We start from the raw sequence: 14,857 nt of genomic DNA on the forward strand, positions 1-14,857 counted from the left end.
GCTTTAAGGTCAACTCAGGAACTCTATGCAATCTAATGAACTTCAAGCTCCCAGAAAAGAAATCTGGTTACATGGCACAACCAAATCCAATACTGGTTCCTCAAGAATGACTATTGCAAAGAAGTTAGCAATTTTCTGCTGGTTTAAGTTTACAAGAGGACTATAGGGAGAAAAGTGTTAGACATCTAAAAATGAGCCAAAGAACTTTTGGTAGAGAAATATAATTGACACAATGCAGTCCAAATTTCTTCCCTATGAAACTTTATATATCAGCAAAGAAAATAATTTAACTCCACAGATGCTCTAGGCCTCTTCCTATAAAATCTTCCATCAAGGAGGCGGAGCCAAGATAGCAGCTTAGTAGCAGCAAAAGCTGAAACCACTCTGACCATCCTTCTAAATCAATCTTTAAAAAGTGCCTCAAAATAATAGGAGTCAAGAGCCAACAGCAGGTCAGAGAGAGTATGCTCTTTTGCAGAAAAAAAAGTTGAAAGGTAGGCAGAGAGTTGATTTTCATAGGATAAGGGAGAACTGGAAGTAAAACTTCACACAGAGGAGCACTAACCCCACCAAATGCAACAGGGTCCAACCCTGGGCATAGACCAGCATAAGGATTCCAGGACCTTGCTTACACCAACAACAGAGTACCCCAATCTACCCCTTGATGTCCCAAGCCCTGGTACCAGACTACAGTGAGGCATAGGGCTTGGCCCTTTCAAGCCTGCACTACAGTGAAGCTCAAGCCCCAGGGGAAAGTAGCTAAGAGTGCTGAGGCCTGTAAGCCATCAGCAAAAGAGATATAGAATCAAAAGCTTTCAGAACTCCCAGTCCACAAGTAAAAAAAGGCTGGGAAAATGAGCAAACAGCAAAAGAAGCACCTAACCATAGAAAATTTCTTTGAAAACATATAACAAGGCACAGAGTTAATAGGGGACAGTAAGATCCAAACAACCACATGTAAAACTTCAAAGAAAAATGGCAATTGGCCTCAGGTGCTGGTAGAATTCAAAATGGAATTCAAAAACCAAGTAAGAGAGGTGGACGAAAAATGGGAAAAAGAAATAAAAATAATGCAAAAAAGAAAATAACAACTTAAAAAGCAAAATATGTCAATAGAAAGAGGCACAAAATTCTAATAGAAAAGGGATATCAAAAGGTCATGGAAGGAACTTATTCTTGAAAAATTAGAATTGGGCAAAGGGAAACTAATGATTTCATAAGACATCAAGAAAAAATAAAACGAAATAAAAAGAATAAAAAAATAGAAGATAGGAAATATCTCATTGAAAAAACTGACCTGGAAAACAGATCCAGGAGATACAATTTAAGAATTATTGGACTACCTGAAAATTATGATTAAAAAAGAAAAAAAGCCTAGATATCATATTATAAGAAATTATCAAAGAAAACTGCCCTGATGTTTTTTTTTTTTTAAACAAGAGAGTAAAATAGAAATTGAAAGAAACCACAGATCACTTCTTGTAATAAATCCCCAAATGACAACTCCTAGGAATATTAGTCAAGTTAAAGAACTCCCAGGCCAAGGAGAAAATACTATAAACACTCAGAAAGAAACAATTCAAATATCATAGAGTCCCAGTCAGGACTACATAGGTTCTGGGCAGCTTCCACATTGAAGGACTGGAAAGCTTGGAATATAATAATTCCGAAAGGTAAGAGAACTGGGTATACAACCGAAAATGACCTATCCATCAAAACAGACTATATTCTTTCAGGGGAAAATATAATCATTTAACAAAATAGAAGAGTTCCATCCATTCTTGAAGAAAAGACCAGACAAACAGAAAATCTGATGTCCAAATACAAAATTCAAGAGAAGCATAAGAAGGTAAATAAGAAAGAGAAAAAATTTAAGGGCTTCAATAAGGTCAAATTGTTTATATTCCTATATAGAAAGATGATATTTGTAACTCTTAAAAATTATTATCATTATCATAGTAATTAGAAGAAGTATACATAGATAGAGGATGTGGTCATAAGCGGTTTTAAATATGCCTATATATATATATATATATTTATTTATCTCCAACCCAAGGGGTGAAAAAGAAGATTGCACTAAGAGAAATGGGAAAAGAATAGTATATAATAAGGTAAATTATATCACATAAAGAAGTGTGGCTCAGAAAAAGAAGGTCAGATTAATTGAGGTACAGAATCCTATCTCACCCTGTAGAGAAGCAGAAAGGGTATGGTGGGGACGGGGAATAATATAAGGGAGGGGGTACTGGGGGGTGGGGGTTAAAAGACCCTATAGAAAAGTAGGAGAAAAATAAGAAGGGTGGTGGTAGAAAGGGGAATAGCATAAGGTAGGGAGAATGGAAACTGATTAAAAGCAAAATACTGGTATAGAGGAACAGAGTAAAAGGAGAAAGGGAAGGATTAAAAAAGGAAAACAAGATGGAGGGGAATACACAGATGGTAATCATAACTGTGAATATAAGTGGAATGACCTCATCCATGAAATGGAAGTGGATAACAGTGTATTAAAAACCAGAATTCTATCATGTTGATTACAAAAAACACATCTGAGGCAGGTAGACACATAGAGAAAAGGTAAAGAGCTGGAGAAGAATCTATTGGGCTTTACCTGAGACAAAAAAGTAGGAGTATGGGGGAAGGTGGGTTACTCAGTGGATTGAGTCAGGGCTAAAGACAGGAGGTTGTAGGATCAAATCTGGTCTCAGATACTTCCTAGTTGTATGATCTTGGGCAAGTCACTTAACCGCCACTGCCTAGCCCTTATCACTCTTCTGCCTACATACTATTGATTCTAAGGTAGAAGTAAGGTTAAAAAAAAAATTAGTAGTAATCATGATGTCAGATAAAGCTAAAGTAAAAACAGGTTGGATTAAAAGAAATAAGGAAGGTAATTACATCTTGAAAAAAGGCAGTACACACAATGAAGTAATCAGTTCTTAACATATATGCAACAAATGGCATAGCAGCCAGATTTTTAAAGGAGAAACTAAAGGAGCTTAAAGAGGAAATAGACAGTAAAACTATATTAAGGGGAGAGCTCAACCTTCCCCTATCAAAACTGGATAAATCTAACAAAAACAAAACAAAAAGAAGTAAAAGAAGTGAATGAGATTTTAGAAGTTAGATTTAATATGGAGAAAACTGAATAGGGATAAAAAGGAATATACCTTCTTTTCAGCAGCATGTGATATATATATATACAAAAACTGACCATGTACTAGAGCATAAAAACTTCACAACCAAATGCAGAAAAGCAGAAATAATAAAGGCAACTTTTTCAGATCATAATGCAATAAAAATGATAATCAATAAGGGTCCATAGAAAGGCAAATTAAAAATTAATTGGAAACTAATCTAATTCTTCAAAACAGGTGGGTCAAAGAACAAATTATAGAAACAATCACTGATTTCATTAAAGAGAATGACAGTGAGGATACAATATATCAACATTTATGGGAAATAAAGTAATAATCAGGGGAAAATTTATATTCCTCAATGCTTGTATCAATAAAAGAGAGAAGAAGCAGATCAATGAACTGGGCATGCAACTGAAAAAAGAACAAGACTAAATTGGAAATCCTAAAAAATCAAAGGAGAAATTAAGATCATTGAAAGTAAAAGAACTATTGAGCTAATAAATAAGACTAGGAGTTGGTCCTATTAAAAAAAACAAATAAAATAAAGTATTGGTTAATTTGATTTAAAAAAAGGAAAGAAAAGAATCAAATTACCATATCAGAAATGAAAAGGATTATTTTTTACCTCCAGTGAAGAGGAATTTATTTTATTTTTAAAATTTATTTATTTTAAAGTATTTTTCCAAGATTACATGATTCATGTTCTCTCCTTCCCCTTTTCCCTCCCGCCTCCTGGAGCTGATAAGCAATTCCACTCAGTTATACATGTATTATCACTCAATACCTATTTCCACATTATTCATATTTGTAATAGAGTAGTCTTTTAAAACTAAAACCCCAAATCCTATACCTATATAAACCTATATAAACAAGTAATAAATCATGTTTCCCTTCTGTGTTTCTACTCCCACAGTTCTTTCTCTCAATGTGGATAGCATTATTTCTCATAAGTCCCTCAGGATTGTCCTGGATCATTGCATTGCTATTAGTAGCAAAGCCTATTACATTTGATCATCCATAATGTTTCAGTTACTGTATACAATGTTTTCCTGGTTCTGCTTATTAGTGAAGAGGAAATTAAAGCAATCATTAGGAGCTATTTTGCTCAATTACATGATAATAAATCTGAAAACCTAGGTGAAATGGATGAATATTTTACAAAAATATAAATTCCCTAAATTAACAAAAGAAATAGATTATTTCTTAATTAAATCTTAAATTATCCCATTTTTTAAAAAAAGCTTAAAGCTTAAATTATCCCATATTAAAAAAAGAAATTGAACAAGCCAACCAATGAACTCCCTAAGAAAAACCTCCCAGGGCCAGAGGGATTCACAAGTGGATTCTATCAAACATTTAAAGAACAATTAATCCCAATACTATACAAACTATTTGGCAAAATAAGCAAAGAAAGAGTCCTACCAAATTCTTTTTATGACACAAATATGGTGTTGATACCTAAGCCAGGAAGACCAAAAACAGAGAAAGAAAACAACAGAACAATTTCTTTAATGAACATAAATGCAAAAATCTTAAATAAAATATTAGCAAAGACAACAGGAAGTCATCACAAGGATTATTCACTATGAACCAGGTGGGATTTATACCAGGAATGCAAGGCTGGTTTAACATTAGGAAAGCTATCAGCATAACTGACCATATCAATAATCAAACTAACAGAAATCATATGATTATCTCAATAGATACAGAAAAAGCTTTTGAAAAAATACAAAACCCTTTCCTAATGAAAACACTAGAAAGCATAGGAATAAAAGAGCCTTTCCCTAAAATAATAAAGTATTATTAATTTAAAATTATCAGCAAGTATCATCTGCAATGGTGATAAGCCTTTCCAATAAGATCAGGAGTGAAGAAAGGATGCCCATTATCACCTATATTATTTAATATTGTACCAGAAATACTAGCTTTAGCAATTATAGAAGAAAAAGAAATTGAAGGAATTAAAGCAGGCAATGAGGAAACTATCACTTTTTGCAGATAATGCTATACTTAGAGAATCCCAGAAAATCAACTTAAAAACTAGTTGAAATAATTAATAATACTAGCAAAGTTGCTAATAATAATTATACTAGCAATACTAGCAAAGTTGCTAATTAATACCAGCAAAGATACAAAATAAACCCACATAAATTATTTCCAAGAAAGTCCAGCAGCAAGAGTTAGAAAGAAATTTCACTTAAATCACTCAGACCAGTGATAGCAAACATTTTAGAGAGTGTGTCCCCACACCCTGAGACCACATGCCATGCTCTGCCACCCTACTCTGTGCCAGCTACATGTCCTTCCCCCCCAACCCCCAGGGGAAGAAGAAAGTGCTTCCATTGAGCTGTTGGGCAGAGGTCGGGGGAAGTGAAAAAAATGTCCTCAACACAGATGAAAAGGAGGAAGGGAAGAGCCAGAGCACTCAGCTCCCCTCCAGCTCTGCCACCTATGAGCTACCCACCTTACCCTCTGTGAACTCTCATTGGGCTGCTGGGTAGAGGGGCTGGGGATATAAAAAAAAATGCTATCTGGCATGGTGGAGAGGGGAAGGGGAGCAGCTCCGCCTGAGTCCCTCTATCCTTCTAGTAATGAATTCTTGGGGAGGGTGGCAGCACAGCAAGTGCCCACAGAGATCATTGGCATGCATGCCATAGGTTCACCATCACAGCTCTAGACAATAAAAAATACTTGGGAATCTACTTTCCAAGACAAATGCAGGAATTATATAAACACAACTACAAAAAACTTTTCACATAAATAGTTAGATCTAAACAACTGGAAAAACATTAATTGCTCAAGGGTGGCCCGAGTCAAGATAATAGAAATGATAATCCTATCTAAATTTATTTACTTATTCAATGCCACACCAATCAAATTACCAAAAAAAAATTTTATAGAATTAGAAAAACAACAAATTTGATATGGAAGAACAAAAGATCAAGAATATCAAGGTAATTCATGAAAAAAACAAAGGTGAAGAATGATGGCCTAGGAGAACCAGATCTTAAACTGTACCATAAAGCAGTGATTATAAAACAATCTGATACTGGCTAAGAGATAGAGGGTGGATCAATGGAATAGTATTTGATAAAACCAAAGTTCCCAGCTTTTGGAATAAGAACTTAATATTTGACAAAATTTTGGGGGAAAATTGGAAAACAGTATGGCACAAATTAGGTTTGAATCACCATCTCACACCCTATACTGAGATAAGGTCAAAATGGGTATGATTTAAACATAAAGAGTGATATTATAAGTAAATCAGGGAAATGTAGACTACTTTACCTGTCAGATCTATAAAGAAGGGGAGAATTTATGACCAAACAAAAGATAAAGAACATTACAAGATGTAAAATAATTTTTATTATATTAAGTTAAAAGTTTCTGTACAAACAAAACTAACACAGTGAAGATTAGAAGGGAAACAACAATTGTGAAAAAATTTTATAACAAATTTCTCTAATAAAGGTCTCATTTATCAAATATATAAAGAACTAAGTCAAATTTATTAAGAATTGAAGTCCAATGGTCAAAGGATATGAACAGGCAGTTTTCAGATGAAGAAATCAAAACTATCAATAATCATATGAAAAAATGTTCTAAATCACTCTTGATCAAAGAAATGCACATTTAAAACAACTCTGCTAAAAAAAACAAATTTAATGGAATGACCTCCAGGAATTGACACAATTGAATGTAATGGACTTCTCTACTAGCAGCAATGCAATGATCCAAGACATTTCTGAGGGACTTATGAGAAAGAACACTATCTACATTCAGAGAAAGAAACACAGAAGAAACACAGAAGAAAAACAACTGCCTGATCCACATGGGTCGATGGGGATATGATTGGGAATGTAGACTCTAAACAATCATCCTAGTGCAGATATCAATAATATGGAAATAGGTCTTGATCAATGGCACATGTAAAACCCAGTGGAATCGTGCATTGGCTACGGAACAGGGGTGGGAGGAGGGGAGAGAAAGAACATGAATCATGTAACTATGGAAAATTTTTCTTAATCAATTAAATAAAATTTAAAAAATATATATATATATATGAAGCAAATTTAAAACAACCACCTCATATAAAATAGATTGGCCAATATGACAGTAAAGGAAAATGATATTAGTGGGGATGTGGCAAAATTGGGACACTAATGCCTTGCTGGTGGAGATGTGAACTGATCCAACCATTGTGGAGTTTGGAACTATTCCCAAAGGGCTCTAAAACTGTGCATACCACTACTAGGTCCGTATCCTCGAGAGATTAAAAAAAATGGGAAAGGACTTGCTTATACAACAATATTTATAACTGCTCTTTATGTGGTGGCAAAGAACTGGAAACTAAAGGGATGCCTCTCAATTGGGGAATGGCTGAACAAATTGTGGTATATGATGGTAATGGAACACTACTCTGTTATAAGGAATGATGAACAGGATGATTTCAGAAAGAGCTGGAAAGACCTACATGAACCGATGCAGAGTGAAATAAAGCAGAACTAGGAAAACATTGTACACAGTAACAGCAATATTGCGGAATGATCAAATGTGATAGATTTAGCTACTAACAGCAATATAATGATCCAGGACAATTTTGAGGGATTTATGAAAAGAATGCTATCCACCTCCAGAGAAAGAACTGTTGGAGTAGGAATGCAAGTAAAGGCATATGATTTATCACTTGTTTATTTGGGTATATGTTTGGGGGATTTTGGTTTCATAAGATTATTCACTTACAAAGATGAATATGGAAATATGTTTTGCATGATAATACATATGTAACCCAGATTGAATTGCTTGCCAGCTCCAGGAAGGGGAAGGGGAAAAGGGAGGGAAATAATTTGGATCATATAACTTTGGAAAACTTATGTGGAAATTTGTTATTAAAATAAAATATAAAATAAAATAAAATAAAATAAAATAAAATAAAATAAAATAAAATAAACCTTCCATCAATTCCAATCTGACCTAAGTTGGGAAAAGCTACTAGTCAAGTTGCAATTATTCACCTGGTGAGGTAGTTCAGAATCTTGTTGTCAGGTTTGACGAGTTCGTCCATGACACAGCGACCTTCTGCATCAACCAATGAGACTCGGGTGAGTTCATTCCCATTTGGTGTAAGGCACTGAAAAACAGGACACTGGTTACTGTTCCCATGTGGTCCACTGTTTCTTCCTTTCTAATTATGACAACCTAGTCTGCTTACTTTTTGGGTACCAAGGTGAGAAAAGTCAAATCAAGGAAGAGTTTCTGAAAATTATATTTGTGAAAGTCAGCATGATACAACTTCATTGAAAAGGTTGTGCTGGAGGAAAAATAGGAAAGCAGAGATGCTATCTCCCTGAATACCAGAGAAAGAGATGCCTGGTGTGTATCCTCTGAAAAAGGATAAAAAGAAATAAATATGCCTTTTGTGGTTATTTGTAAATAATTCAGATGTGTAGCTGAATGTCTATTGAAAACTAGCACTACAGTTTTTTGTTTGTTTTTAAGTATTAGCATTAGTAGTCGCTTACAATAGCCCCAAGAGGTAGGTAGTATAAAATATTAATATTCTTACCTATAAAAGGAAAAAAATGGGGTTTTTAAACTTGTCCAGGGTCATATAACCAATAAATTGTGATATCATGACTCTGAGTTTCAAGACTTGAATTTACCAGGCTGTAATCTTCATATTTCTGTTTCCCACATGGCTTTTGAAAACCTAATGTTTTGCATTAAACCCAAAACACTGAAAAAGCTTTGCTTCATTCTACAATGAATAAAACCCTGTCCTTTGGGAGGACAATATCTATTTCTTCTTTTCTTTTCTTTTTAAATATTTTTCCATGTTTACACGATTTTTTTCCTCTCCCTTCTTTTCTTCCCCCTCCCCCCTCCCAGAGCTGACAAGCAATTCCACTGGGTTGTACAAATAGACAACATCTATTTCTGAATACCCATTATAGCAAGAAGATTCATCTCATACCATTTCACAGTCTAGGCCAAAAAGGGGACTGCTGTCGCTGACTGGACCAACACATTCAGTGGGAACAAAGTTTTTACAGGTAGCTAACCCTGGAGATAAAACAAAAAAACATATTTGTACAAAAAAACCCCAAAAAACAGAGACAATGATATTCAATTGTCTAGGAAAGGTATATGGAATTTAGTGAGGAAAAGTGGACCCTGTGCACTATCAATGGTGATACCCTTAGACCTCAAAAAGGTCACCTTAAGCTTAAGCCCATTATGGCATTCTATCTGACTTCTCTCCTGCAACATTTTGGCCATAAAAATATCATATATTTACTCTTGGAATAAAACAAACAATGGGATTTTGGGGAAAGTCTGACCATCCTTTAAAAACATCAACCAAAAGCATAAACATTCTCTTTAAGAAAATATTGGACTAGTATAAAGTCTTTGACCACTGTCATCTGTCATCACAGTGAATTTTTATGCTGCTATTCACAGAAAAGGAACAGTTCATAAAAGTACTTCTCAAGAAGAAAAGGGGATTTAACACAGACTGAATAGGGTTAAAACCATGGAAAAAATGCTTAGTTTAACTTTGTTCCATGTCCTTACAGACTTAGCCTTCACATTCCATTAAAGTGTCACTATCATTATTAAACAATAATAGGTGGAGATGGGCTCTATTGACAGTGGCCAAGGAAATCAAACATCAGTGTTCCACTTTTAAAATAATTTTCTCATCTCTCTATCCACCATATCAATTATAATCTCAACCAACCTTGGAGTGGAAAGTCAAATTTTTTCATCTCTTCTTTGGTCAATAGGCATCTGACCAAACCTACTTTGTCATATCCATATTTTTGAATGATGGGATCATTGTGCAAGTCTGTGATGGCTTGTGGATTGGCAAGAGGAGATGATGACACTGAAACAAGTAAGTCCAGAGTAGATGTGTTAAAATGTGCTTTTAACAGATTCTCCCCAACTGCATATCTTTATTGTGGAGCCTATTAGAGCTCTTTAAAAAGAATTTTCTTATTACTTTAGTGAAGGATATAAGGCTATACCTACTTCCCTGGTTTAGGGGCCATCCTAATGAGAAAACTGCCTCCACCAATTCAAGCTGGCACCTTCCCAGTAACTTAAAGAGTTTTGAAGAGTTGTCTAGAATACTGAGAAATTAAATGACTTGCTCAGGGCCACAAAAATTCTGTGTGTCAGGCATCAGGCATGGACCCAGGCTTTCTTGGCTCTAAAGTCTCCATCCATGAGACAAGTGGTGTCAAACTCAAATGGAAATGGGTCCCTGTGGACTGCATGTTGCCTTAGAAAAACATGAGTTAACATTATCCATGTTGTATTGTATTTTATTTTGTAAAAAATTTCCCAATTATATTTTAATATGGTTTTGGCAGCACTCAAAGTTTTTGTGCTTTCCTGGACCATGACTCTTTACCATACCTGGAAGCAAATCGTTCCAGGCATGGGGGACAGTTAGAGAAAATGTCCAAGAACAAGAGATGGTGTGTCTTGTTTGTGGAACAGTCAGGAGGCTACTGTCACTGGCCTGAAGAGTATGTCAGGGAGTAAGGTATAAAAAGAGTAAAAATTTAGCAGAGGGCCAGGTTATAAGGGACTTTGAATACCAATATAAGGAGTTTGTATTTGATCCTCGTGGTGAAAGGGAGCCATTGAGGTTTATTGAATAGGGTAGTAACATGACTGGGCCTGTGTTTTAGGTAAAATCATATAAGTGGCTAAATGGAAGATGGATTGGAGTGGGGAGAAACTTGAGAGCAATTAGAAGGCTACTGACATATTAGTCATTACAGCACCTCAGGTGATAAGGGCCTGCACCAGAGTGATAGCATTGTCAAAAAAGAGAAGGGAATGTATATGAGATGACAGGAAGGCAAAATTGACAGGGTTTGGTAATGGATTAAATATTGGAGGCAAGGGAGAGAAGAGTTGAGGATGACACCTAGGAAGACTTGAATGAACTGAACCAGAGTGAGGAGAACCAAGAGAACACAATGTAATAAAAACACTGAAAAAACAAACAATTTTGAAAGAACTCTAATCAATGCAATGACCAATCCATAATTCCAGAGAACTGATGAGGCAAGGTACACATCTCCTGACAAAGAGGAACTAGGACTCATGTTGTAGAAGGAGACAAACATATATTTTCAGATACAGTGAATGTAGGAATTTATTTTGCTTTACTGTTATTGTTATAAAGATTTTGTTACTTTTATTTCAATTTTTTTTGGGGGGGCAGACAGAGTAAGGAGAGGAGAGCTAGGGAAAGGGCTCCTTCAAAAAGAGAAAGAAAAAGAAAAATGGATCAATTAAATATTTTTTAAGACAAAAAAATTGATAAAAGGAATCACAGACAAGTAGACAGCTTTGAAAGTGATATTGACTTTATTGCATATTTAAAGAGAAAAGCAAACAATATTTAATAAAGATTCAGTTTCAGGTATAACTCTATTCTGAGTATACAAAAATACTCATTTTAGTTGACTTTTTTTTTTTTAATTGGAGGGAAAAGCAAACTGAAAAGGTCTCAAAGTTCAACATAAATGTGTATAAGTAAACCAGTTAGGTCATTAAAAAGTCAGTTTTTAGAAAGGACACTTGTATTGAGAAAAGCATTTTAAAAAGAGTGACCTGAATATGACTGTTGGCAGAAGATGTCAGTGGAGAAGAGGTTATATAGCAGAAAGAAGATAATGGAGGGAACCAGGTCCAGAGATAGTGGGAAGGGATCATTACGTAAAATGGCATTTACAAATTGTCTAAGTGCTTTTAGTTCATAGAATTGTTATCTAAAATGTTTAACACAAATATATTCATAACATCCTTTTGAAGGAGCAAATCACTGACCAGATCTATATCTCTACCTTGCATGGTACTGGGTGTAGGCAGGATTCTTTCTTCTTTATTTCCATTAGGCTGTTCCCCAATGACATCTGCTAGAAAATTGGCTGATGGAGCAGGCAAACGGAATCTCTGTGCAAAAATGAGTAAATGAATATTTTTTCACTAACGTCCCTGAAAAGGTAATGAGGTAATACCACATAAATAACAAATAAAATGTGTTTGTTAAAATTAGGTAGCTTTTAAAAACCGAAATTCCTGGGCTCTCAGTATTCATGCACCCTTGCTTCCTTCCTTAGATATGACTTATCTGAGACCAGTCCAATTTAACTGATCCAGGAGTTCTATGCTTTGATAAATGTCTATGAATCATTTTTCTTAATTTCAATTGAACAAACATTTAATAAGTATATAGCCATATGCCAGGCAGCATACTAGGCAAAGACAAAACAAGATGTAGTCCCTGCCCTCAAGGACATTTATGATCAAAGGAAGGAGAGGGAAGATATCCAAATAATACAAGATTTGTAAGGCCAAAGGAAAGATTTAGAAAAAGTATTCTAAGAAAAGTAGTAGGAGGAAAAGATTCCCCTTGAAGGAAATTAGGGAAAACTGGGAAATAATTGGCACTTAAACTGGGACTAGAAGGAGAGTAGGCTGTCAACAAGTGAAAATAAAAGAGGGAATGTGTACATTCTAGGCCAATGGGAGGGCAGAAGACAACAGGGGAGAATGAGGAATAGTTAGCAAGACAGTTTGGCCAAAACATTGAATGAATAAGAGGCTGGAGTAGTATAAAACACTAAAAGGCTGGAATGATTGAGAGGACTCATATTATAGAGGGTCTTAAAAAGCTAGCTATACATTTTACATTCTATCACTTAGGCAGCTGGGAGCCTCTCAAGGGTTTTTGAGCACTGAGGGGCATCACCAGACACTTCTGTATTATTGGAAAAGTATTCATCAACTATGTGATGGATGGGCAAAGGAAAAGCCTGCAGGCAAGAACTCTAAGAAGGCTATTACACAGTACAAAGATGATAAGGACCTAAAAACTGTTTTCATGGATTAATCAGGCCTCTTCCAAACTACTTTATCACATGTATTCTCATGTATAGCTCATGTATTAACATGAAGATGTGCAAAACCTTTAAGTTTTAAAGGAAAGCTTCAGTTTGGAGGAGCAAGTCAAGGCTCAGTATGAACTAGAAGTCTGGACAATCACTATGTAATTCAGTTAAGCCTTTTCACATTATATTTCCAAAATAAATGTATTTTAAAAAACTATTTTGAATATATTTTTAATTGACTTAGCTGTTTATATGTTGAAAATGTAAGTTCCTTTAAGCCAAAGACTGTTTTGTTTCTGTCCCAAAATCACTTTACATAAAATGATGGGAAAACCTTGCTCAGTGTTTCAATGCAGGCTACGTGTGGAGACAGCCCTTTTAGAGTTTAAGCACCTAAAATGTCACATTCAAAGTGACCTGTGCAGTCCCTGGGATAGTAGTCTCTAGTAGGATTCTCCACAGCCAGGTGTCTGAAACAAAGAGGAAAGGGCAATACATGTATTTGCCTGTGTCTAGGCAAATTATGCTATCTTTTCTCAGGCAGTTCCCAAGTTATTCATTCATTCATTCATTCATTCATTCACTCACTCACTCACTCATTCAATAAGTATATTCCTAATATCCAGCATATTCCAAACAAATGCTAGGTGCTATGAGGTATACAAAAAAAATATGAGGCATTGTACCTGCCCTCTAGGAGCTTACTATCTAATTAAAATGTTCTCTTTTTATTTCTTTATTTCTCCTCACATCCTTCACCAACCCAGCCACACATTTTTTTGCTTCTTTCTCACCTTTCATATATTACTGACCCAAATTCCTTTCATTTTACTAAAAATCCTTAAGCATCCATTTGTCCTCTATCAGTCCAATAATGGATGAAGAGGAACAAGAGCCACTAGGAACTTGTGCTGAGCACAATTTGAAGAACACAGTCTCCATCTGGATAGGACACTGAACTTTTATTATTATCTCTATTATCTCATTTGATCCTGACCCTACGTAAACCAATTAGGTAGTAGTATTCCTATTTTATAAGTGAAGAAACAGGGAAACTAAATGACAAAGCAAGTTAGCAATATAATCTGTCTAGAAGTCTAGCCCTCCTTCTTACTATCACACACCAGAGCTGGCCACAGAATAGTTTAAAACAGAACAAATTCTTCAGGACTATAAGAAGAACGGTCCATCTTGAGATAGAACATCAGGGACAAGACAGGTGTAATGGGGAAAAGGGGGCAATGTAGACTTAATCTAATTATCACACAGGAAGGCTTGGTGCAGATTGCTACATGGGAAAATTTTCTCAACTTACATGTCTGAATGCCTTTCGGAGATGTTTGAACTGCAAAAAGAACTTGTAGAAGTGCAGCTGACTCACTCCTTGAAGAACAATAACCACCACACTGTTCAGTTGCTTTGGGTGAGAAAGATGGCACCAGCTGTCGAGAAATCAAAGCAACACACAGGCAACAGCAAGATCCTAAAGTTAGCTTCAAGAACACAGGGAAGAGAAGGCATGCAGAAAAGCAATTAGCAAGAGCTAACAGATATTCGCAGGTGTCTTGCCTGGGTGGCGAGGCCAGCTGTTACCACAGAGTTGAAATAAACATCTTTCACTGGAGAAATTTGGGTTTGGTATACAGAATTTCTCTTTTTCCAAACTGTTTGATTTGAACCTAGGACCTCCTGTTCCTAGGCCTGACTCTCAATCCACTGAGCCACCCAGCTGCCCCCTTACATTTCTCCTTTAAGTTGAGCAAACACATGAGTGGCCAATAGAAAGATGAATATACTGACAAG

At 35.5% G+C, this 14,857-nt stretch overlaps 1 protein-coding gene across 1 annotated transcript in view; it reads right to left on the reverse strand.

The window, feature by feature from the left end:
* REXO5 (RNA exonuclease 5) overlaps positions 1 to 14,857 on the reverse strand; it is a 42,902-nt gene that overhangs the window by 21,525 nt on the left and 6,520 nt on the right. The window contains exons 4-8 of the mRNA XM_044660279.1: positions 14,370 to 14,496; positions 12,008 to 12,116; positions 9,880 to 10,026; positions 9,112 to 9,200; positions 8,153 to 8,268 (exon numbers count right to left, since the gene is read on the reverse strand). Coding sequence (XP_044516214.1) covers positions 8,153 to 8,268; positions 9,112 to 9,200; positions 9,880 to 10,026; positions 12,008 to 12,116; positions 14,370 to 14,496 — 588 coding nt within the window. The remainder of the gene's footprint in view (positions 1 to 8,152; positions 8,269 to 9,111; positions 9,201 to 9,879; positions 10,027 to 12,007; positions 12,117 to 14,369; positions 14,497 to 14,857) is intronic.

Source organism: Gracilinanus agilis, chromosome 1 (genome assembly GCF_016433145.1).
Source record: "Gracilinanus agilis isolate LMUSP501 chromosome 1, AgileGrace, whole genome shotgun sequence".
In the NCBI taxonomy this organism is placed as follows: Eukaryota; Metazoa; Chordata; class Mammalia; order Didelphimorphia; family Didelphidae; genus Gracilinanus; species Gracilinanus agilis.